The sequence below is a fragment of the Gigantopelta aegis genome, chromosome 3 (assembly GCF_016097555.1).
Source record: "Gigantopelta aegis isolate Gae_Host chromosome 3, Gae_host_genome, whole genome shotgun sequence".
Lineage (NCBI taxonomy): Eukaryota > Metazoa > Mollusca > Gastropoda > Neomphalida > Peltospiridae > Gigantopelta > Gigantopelta aegis.
In genome coordinates this window covers 55,425,572-55,435,073 of record NC_054701.1, presented here as the reverse complement: position 1 = coordinate 55,435,073, position 9,502 = coordinate 55,425,572, and the positions used below count along the sequence as shown (strand labels likewise).

General features: G+C 37.6%; 1 protein-coding gene across 2 annotated transcripts; it reads right to left on the bottom strand.

The window, feature by feature from the left end:
• Nucleotides 1-3,616: 3,616 nt before the first annotated feature.
• Nucleotides 3,617-7,344, bottom strand: LOC121390830 (aspartate beta-hydroxylase domain-containing protein 2-like). 2 transcript variants are annotated; one of them, XM_041522723.1, is made up of 3 exons: nt 6,243-7,344; nt 4,297-4,434; nt 3,617-3,843 (listed from the first exon to the last, which is right to left on the bottom strand). In XM_041522723.1, exons 1-3 carry the CDS (start codon nt 6,967-6,969, stop codon nt 3,833-3,835), a joined length of 876 nt encoding a protein of 291 aa, XP_041378657.1. In that variant the 5' UTR covers nt 6,970-7,344; the 3' UTR covers nt 3,617-3,832. The 2 variants fall into 2 exon arrangements, with proteins under 2 accessions (XP_041378657.1, XP_041378652.1); XM_041522718.1 differs by having other exon boundaries at nt 3,617-4,434; nt 6,243-7,342.
• Between the last annotated feature and the right edge of the window lie 2,158 nt (nt 7,345-9,502).

The following is a 9,502-nucleotide window of genomic DNA, read 5'->3' as shown; positions in this document are numbered from 1 at the left end:
TGCCCATTTATCGCAGTAAGGTTGGCATTGTGAACTACTTGGTCCATGTCATGCAACTTTATATGTAGATATTTTTTGGAAACATAATTGGTTTCAAAATAATTGTATTTGGTGATGCTAAACATATAAATTGGTCATATCTTTGTTTTTGCAACCATTATGGAATCTTGGATTCATGCAATGTCTGTATTAGAAAGTGAATGCGAGAACTGAAATGCTTGCCATATAGAAAAACCATGTTTTTGAAGTATAAATTACTCATTGGGGGAAATATATAGAATGTAAGATGTGGCCACTTAATCTTAATGGATTTAAATGATAATGCAATATCTCAGATAGCACGAGGTCGTTATAAATAAATTCCTTTGCCCATAAAATTAATTCAATAACATACAAATATCTTCCTAGTTGATAACTTACAATTTCCTTCTTCTAGTTAAGACACTGGCGGCCATCTTGGATTAAATGACGTTGTGATGCCTCAATTAGCTGTGAATAGTTCATAATGAATTCCTGGAGAATGTTGACAAACTCATCTCAGTTTGTGTGATTAAAATTAGCTATATAATGACATATAGATTAATACAGAGAAACGTTATTAACTTTTCAGAACAATACCCCCTCTTTATTAAAACTCACTTTCTGACCTTAGGTCTCACTAAACAAATGTCATCTGCCATTGAAATCCATGTTAAATTGCACAATTTCAAATGGAGATTGCCAATACAACAGGTTCTCGTTGGCACTAAAAATATACACCATTGCGAACATACATTATACATTTGTATAAGCATTTATTTTTACTCCAAAATTGAGAACATTTCGGTCTGTTTTTTTGCTATAACGCCGCATCTGGCTGTAATACCGGTCCGAACAGGTGGTTCATTAATCGTTTCACTCCGGCTGTCTCTTCCGCTAGATACACCCATGTCACAAAATGTCAGTACACAATATTACAAAATAACATGGGTAAATCTAGCCAGAGGGCTTACTATTAAACATGCAAATTGTTTTAATTCTTCCTCAATTATTGCTAGAAGTGAATATGTGAACCACAACATGTCACAATTAGGAACTATTGTAGAACCGTGATGAATGAACTCTCACCGGAAGTGTGCTGTGTAATGAGACCTTAAGGCTAAGCTACACTGCAGAAAGGTCCATCATGCTATTTTGAGATCCAATTACATACCCCTATCAAAAAAACATACTTACGTTTGGTGCCCTCAGATGGTACCAATTGGTTAAATTTGGGGTCTCGGTCCATGGACTACTAGGGAACGAAAAAACAAAACATTCCTTTCCCTAGATACGTTTTGACGTCATAAACTGCTTCACTACGGGTAAAAATAATAGACACTTACTGGTTATTGATATATGTAACCTGCCAGAAATAGCTGCAAAATGGTATTTCAGAGCCTCTAGAATTCACCCCCCCCCCCCATCCCTCCAGACACCCTAGTATCAAGGCGCCTTCCATGCTCATTCGTTCCAAGAATCCATCGCCCCTCCCACCCCCACCCCAAAAACAAACAATTCTAGCCACGGTCCTGAACTCGCTACTCGAATTATCACACCGTTTATGAACTTGGCGAGGGAACATCAATTCACGAGTGCAAAATAAACGGTATTGCCTCGCAGCTCCCATCAGAAACTTTGCGCACTCGATCCCAACCCAATCTAGATTGGATCCCAACCCACCAAACAATTTGCACTCTCGATTTCAACCCACCAGTTTAGAACCCCCCCCCCCCCTATCCTGTACGCGCACCGGATGTATCACCAAAGTTAGGTGCATTTCGAGATGCTATTTGGTATACTGCTACCTCGACCACTTTCAACTGTTTTAATATCCGCTGAACCAAACGTTTAGGCTAGTGGCTTCTATAAATTAAGCAGAAAATTCCCAGTAGCCCTGACAAAAATCCTCTAACACGGAGATTCTTAATCAGAGGCCTGTGCATTGATGCATCAGAAGCAACATTTTCACCATTCCATGTAACAGAGCCTAAATAAGTTAAAGTTGTCTTAATCATCGGCTATTGTATGTCAACCATTTGGTAATTTTGACAGTAAGAGAAAACCCGCAACATTTTTCCATTAGTAGCAAGGGACATTTTACATGCACCATCCCACACAGGATATTACATACCACGGCCTTTGATATATCAGTCGTGGTGCACTAGGTAGAACGAGCCCAATGGACCCATCAACGGGGATCGATCCTAGATCGACTGCGCATCAACGAGCGTTTTACAACTGGGCTACGTCCCGCCCTTGAGATTAAATAAGAGACAAAAGTTTTATCTTTTTCACAATTTTCCTTATTATAATAATTAAATATTTACCCAATGTCCATATTTTATTTACTGTTATAATTATTATTATTTAAAAAAAATTTTTATTAATAATATTGTATTTTAGTAATTGGGAGGATGATACCCGTGTCAACCTATGACTGTATGTCACGCCCTTGTTAATAACGTTATGTATCGTCGTAGAGTCGAAGCGAATCGCGGGATGCGTTACAAAACGTTGATGATGATCATATTACAAATGATTATTTTTTATTCACATATTTATTAATACCAAAGAAAGAAATCATAAATACAAACTAGAAACACAATAATGTAGGTCAAATTACAGTAAAACGAGGATGAGGGATGTTGACAGTAGCATTACTTAAAATCAGCTGAATTGAACTAGTCAGTTATTATAGACCAGTGGAGCCAATTTCAGATTGGGCAGGAGTGGTCTTATTAAAGCGTTCCAAATGTTATACAGATGCTACAAAAATGGCGAGAGTGTGCGTTACATATTTGTGATAAAGAAATATTGTTTTATTTAATAACACACTCAACATGTCATATTTTAATTATGGTTATATGGCGTCGGACCACACTTATAATGAGGAAGCCCACTGCCGGGACACCACTGCGCTTTTTTTTTCCATTAGAAGCAAGGAGTCTTTTTATGTGCATCATCCAAGTGATAGGCTAGTACATACCACGACCTTTGTTACCCAGTTGTGGTGCACTTACATGGACTAGACCGACCGCACATCGGTCAACCGCTGTACTACTGAGCTACGCCCCGCCCTCTACATGACTGTGAACGTTTCCAGAGTAAAACGTGGTCCACATCAGTTTAGAAAAGTGGCTCGCCGGACAAAAGAATACCGTTCCGAGTACACAATTGCAATGCACCCGGGGGAAGCTGAACAAAAGAATATCGGCCTCCCCAACCCAAACCCCCAATACTTGCTGCTGGTAATAACTTGGTACTTGGTGATGCCTCGACCAGAAACGGTCAGGCCCTTTATAAGGGCCCTATGGGCAACCTAGAGAGACACCACAGCATCTAAAATTAACGAGCTACTCTCGATTCAATAATATCAAAACCTATATTAGCTCGGCCATTTACCTTTCGACCGACCGTTCAAAATTGCGCCAAATTCCCTCAACCAAAATTGCGCACCCTTTTCTCTTTGGCATTTAACTGCTCCATTCAAATTCCATGGCACCACCACCACCACCACCCACCTGCTACTGATTTGATCGGGCTGCTGGTGCTCCCTTGCATCCGGCAGTGCAGGCGGTCCCTCCTCTCCCCTCCCCCCACCTTTCCTGTCATGGACGGAGGAGCCGGCCAGGGCCGGCTCTTGTGCCCACGACAGGCGTGCGCTACAACAGCTTGTTCTGAATGTGCACGTAAAACCCTATGACATGACATGACATAGCTCGCCAAAACACTGCTGTTTGTTAGGTCACGTAAAATCATCAAATTCTGAAAATATCCACCATCTAGCTTCAGTATATCTCAATTCCAGGAGTCAAGCTGCACCTACATTGAAAAAAACAAAACCTTGCTAAGTACCCTCAAAAAATTGTGTAGCAAATGAATACAGTGATATTTTGTCTGTATATTTAGTGGGTAACGTAATATTAATGCATGTTACTATACTTTTGAATATTACAGGTGTCCGTTTTAGACATTGCGCCTATCCCTGAATACTGTAGGTGCCATTTCTAAATGATGCACCCCTCCATGGAAAAATCCTGCATTCACCCATGTTCCATGGTCAGCTGGTGTCACGGTAAGATGAAAATATGGGATCCGAGGTTTATAAATTATGGAATAAGATGGGGTGCACTGGGTTGGGGATAAAAACTGCTGATGAATCTTTTATGACAAATTATTTCACACCATGAATTTACTCAGGAGCAAAGATATAGTTAAGAACCGATCTCAACTCTTTGTTGATCTCAGGATGCCATATATCAAACATAAGTACACCTCTGATGCCATCTTCTTTTGTTCCTTTGTGTTCAACTGAATGAGAAAAGGAATCATCAAATACAGTAACTTCTCCCTCTTTCCATTCTCTTTTCTCACCGTCTACATCAAGAGCACATTTGGGTGGAATAATCAAACCTGAAAAATAAAATGTAAACATAAATGTTTTTCTCATGCACAACATAGATAATTATATTACATGTTACGATGTATATCGAATGATTTTAAAAACTTTTTACAAAAATAATAATTAAAAACAAATCCCAGTTTTTAAAGTTGAATACTAGTAGCTGGGAAAGTATGCAATGCAGAGCTGAAATTTTACACAAATCCAGATCATTGTATTGTGTATTGGTGGTAAACTTTTCATTTTGATACACGTCTTACTTTTAGAATGACACGCAATACAAAACGTGATGTAAAAAAAAAAAAAGCTAAAACAATACAAACCTCACCACCAGTGTAGCCTGTACATATTAAAAAAGATGGTCAATTGGCCCATCATTTTTTATTACAGGATGCAATACACGTCTTTATTTCTTATTGTTATTTCTGCCCGCATGTCGAGATTTCCTTTTTAACAATAACAAGCAAAATTGTTTGCACAACCAACCGCTGTGGACTTTCTCGGATAGTCCTATATTGAATAATCCATAGTTGCCTTCGGGGTTTATAAAAAGGAAATTTCGAAACAACACTCAAAGAAGTAAAGAATAATTGTTCATCCTGGATAAGAAACAATTATTGGTTGTGAAGACAATCGACGATCGTTGACTGTACGTTTACGTCGTACAAAAGATATTAGTATAACTCTTTTTTTCTTTCTTTTTTTTCCTTTTTTTAATACATAAGCACGAAAATAACTATAAATTAATAAATGTTATTGTGGTGTAGGGGGTACCCTTGTCCCCGTTTAAAAAAAATATACATATATATATTATTATTATTTTAATGTTAGGCCCCCCCCAAAAATTGGTGTGTTTCCGATTGCATCCCCCCAAAAATTAGGGTAGGTAGGTAAGGGCTTTTTTTTGTTTTTTTTGTTTAAAAAAAAAAAAAATTGAATACTATCATAATAATAATAATAATAATAATAATAATAATAATAATATTATTATTATTATTATTATTATTATTATTATTATTATTATTATTATTATTATTATTTATCATCATTATCATTATTGTTATTGTTGTTGTCGTAGTAGTAGTAGTAGTGGTAGTATTGGTATGCAGTTTGTATATTTCCTTAAATTAATGGGACATTTGTATTAATTTCGTTGTTCTTAATTTAAATACTTTATGCAAACATTTGAGATGCATTAATAATAAGACCTGTTGATTTAAGTGAAGACGAGAATTAAGCTGAATTGATACGATTATATTTAATCGAAATAACCTGTACCAAGGCTATGTTCGTACATTCGGTTACTTCCGTGACCGACCAAGCTGTTCGGTGGTAGCTAATCAGGGGAAGGAACTCTATTACAAAAGCTTTTCCATAATTTCTCGATGTTTTTCGGAAGGGAATTACATGTGCAAAATGTATCGTATAATAGTATGTAAACAATGTGCAAGGAAGGAAATACTAGGGTATAATATCCGCCCGGTCCCCTCCATTATTATTTTTAGTTAGGGTTAGGGTTAGGGTTAGGGTTAGGGTTAGGGTTAGGGTTAGGGTTAGGGTTAAGTTTAAGTTTAAGTTTAAGTTTAAGTTTACGGTTAAGTTTACGGTTACGGTTACGGTTACGGTTAAGGTTGGGGTTGGGGTTGGGGTTGGCCGTTGGGGAAAGTGGGGACCGGGCGGATATTTTTCCTTAGGGTCAGGGGGGGGGGGGGGAAAACTAGGGACGGTCGGTCGACCGGAAACACACTTTTTTTTTTTTTTGGCCTTGGTCATAAATTATTTTGTTTTACACCCCGATCAAACTGGGATTAAAACTCACCCAAATGGCACCGAAGACGCATATTTGTTGGCCCGTAGTGCGGAGTAATGCACGTCTCTGGAAGAACAACTGTAAAGGCAATATTTCCAAACAAATTGTCAGTCATAAGGGATGGACACTTCTGGATTAAATTCCACGTTCGGGGACACATTTTCACTGCATTTTGTTTCACTGTTCCCTGATCAAGTAGATGGCATATGGACCACACACCAGTTGGGGTGTTATTAATTTTCCACAGACTCTTTATTGATTTCGAGTTCTCAGAACTTTCCATCAGATTTAACAGTTCTGTTTTAATTTCTTCAATTTCTTCAGCCTTAAATGTCAACAGTCCTAATTGTTCGAGGTTTTCTGAATCCCACCACCTCATGTCCGATAAACCTGTAAATTTAAAAACGGAGGGTTTCTGATCAAATCCTGCTTTCTCTTTGATTCGTTTATGATAACTGTTCTCAATGTCTGTATATAGTCTGTGCATATAGTCGCCGTGTTCCGTCTCATTGGAAAATGCATGATACGAGAGTTTAGTTCGTGCCCGTGTTAGTATTTCCGTATGTCGTCTGCAACGAACACAACTGGGAGAAGTACACGTTTCAAAAGACGTTGTTTCATCAGTGACTTTCGCTAATTTTGATCCAAAATAAAATCTCGACGCAAGAAATACAAAGCACGTTATCAAAATAATCCATAAATTCTCCAAAAGAAACTGACAGGCACAAGCGAACATTTCCTTTCTTTGGAACAGTAGCAAGGGAAATAACCCTAGGGGTTATTCGACATTCATCGGCTTCTTCCGTTGATTTTAATATTGTATTTAAATAAAGAAAATGCATTTGTCAGAATATTTGGTCGTAATTTAACTCACATAAAGTTAATAATATGACGATTGTCAGTTTAGCTTCTTTCCACCGATGGCGGAACCACTCGGAAAATTCCACGAAGCAAACCGAATATTTCGTAATCGGCGCCGAACAATGAATCCGCTGTCACTGTGCCAGCGCAATAGAAAATGGCGCCGTCCATTTAGCAAATAATTCAGTTAGTAATTGTTTGCGTGAAGATGATTATATCTTGTTTACATAATAGTATCTAAATAAACATCCATTTGCAATATTATTCCGGGTTTATTTATTTATTTCCTGAAGTTAGTTTTCAAACCAAATACATTCGAAAAAGTGTTTTGTTGTTGTTTAACGATATCACTAGAGCACATTCATTTATCAATCATCGGCTACTGGATGTAAAACGTTGGTAATTTTGACGCATATAGTCTTAGGAAACCCGCTACATTTTTCCATTATTAGCAATGGCTCTTTTGTATGCACCATCCCACAGACAAGATAGCACATAATACGGCCTTTAATATACTCGTTATACACCCGACCCCTCTCGTGTATTCGAAACTTCCTAAATGTTTCGAAGCGGTCATAGGCGTGCGGGCTCCCATTTTCGTAGGGGGGACAGGCCAGTTTTGCCCGAAATAAACGAAAATGCCCGAATTTGGAAAAAAATAATTTAATCGTATATTATAGCATTGCTACCAAACAGCTATATAGGGTTGCAAACGAATCACTACAAATATTTTTGAGGGTAGAATGACGGAAATACGTGGTAAAAAAGGTCTCGCTCCTATAGTCTTAGAGAGGAAACCCGCTAAATTTTTTCATTAGTAGCCACACCGTGTATTATCTTACACAAGATATTGCGAGCTCCGAAGCGAGACAAAGGCAAAATATTAACACATCGAGGTAAGTTATTTGCCGTTTTGGGTTTTTTATTTATTTATTTGGTGCCAATTTATATTGCACAGTATTACATACGGTTACTTGCTAGATAATCTGCCAATACAATAATTTCGTCAGAAAGCCATATGAAATTATAGATCTTCAGATAAAACAAAATTTACCACGTTTGCTCTGAATTTTCACAATACCTGACCAAAAATGTCGATTTACTAAACAATTATTTTGACATCGATGTCAAACATTGCATAAACCCTTAAATTATATTAAATATATTGTGTAAGTTATACAACACAATTTTTTTTAGTTTTATAAATGTTTGTCTAAAACCTCAAATAACGGTGTTGTCTAGTAATGTATTGTTAATTGAAACGATGGTGTTCAAAAACAACATAGTTATGGCTTTTTTCATGTAAATCTCTTGAATAACCTCTTGATTATCTGACAAGTAATCACGGCAAATAAATTATCTCGATGCGTTGGTATTTTGCTTTTCTTTCTCTTCGGAGCTCGCGATATCCTGTGTACGATGATACACTGTGTTTCCGCAGACAGGATAACACATACTACGGCCTTTGATATACTCCTCCCACCCCACCCACCTCCACACACTAGGGTCTCCACGAGTCCAAACTATTGTATTCGAGTACTCGAGGGTCAAACTTGATTATAGATGAAGTAGATGATGAGACTAAGGAATAAAGTAAACTAGAATTATGCATCTTAATTCCAGCGCTGAACATGAATGCCAAATCATGCCATTGTATTGATTTCAACACATTCTACTTTTCTCCCCTTCATGACGCATAGCCCTATAAGGTGTATACTACCAAATCAAATCCCATAGACGACAATAGTAACGTATGTGGCTAAAACTCTTACCTGCAGTTCCGCACAAAAATTTTGTACTTTTTTTTTTATATAGGTACTTCATACATATTTCAAGCACAAGGCTACTTGACACAGTGGTTCTAGATGAAATAAAATTGCATACATGTTTTGCCAAGATGAAAGTAAGTCAGAAAAAATGGGGGTCAAGCTGCTCATTTCAAAAATAACGGATAGCGCCTATGAGTACCCTAGTTTCTAAACGAAATTTTAGTACTTTTTTTTTTACCGGTATCTCATACATATTTCATGCACAAGGCTACTTGACACAGTGGTACTAGATGAAATAAAACTGTATACATGTTTTGCCAATATGAAACTATTTTCTTTTACAACCAACACACTTACATTTATCACCAATCACAAGACTTGTGGTGTTAACTTCTCAAAAGCACCTCGAACTGTGACCCAGTCGGAAGTTATTTGGGTTAGTGTTACATGTACCTATTATGTAACCGGCGGCAAGCATATGGCAAAATGACGTTAAAAAATATAATTAAATGAGAGTGCTCTTCATTGCACGGGTACTCGAATTTTACGAACGGACTGGAGTCTCTGTAGACTCGACTCGTGCCCGAGTACTCGTGGAGACCCTACTCCCAACCCCACCTCGTGTATTGGAAATTTCCC

What these genes read in the sequence shown, in the direction of transcription:
- LOC121390830 (XM_041522718.1), bottom strand. Translation starts at nt 6,969, where the DNA reads ATGTTCGCTTGTGCCTGTCAGTTTCTTTTGGAGAATTTATGGATTATT. An exon ending in GCGTCTTCGGTGCCATTTGG is followed by an intron (nt 4,435 to 6,242) that starts GTGAGTTTTAAT and finishes TTTATTTTTCAG; the next exon opens with GTTTGATTATTCCACCCAAA.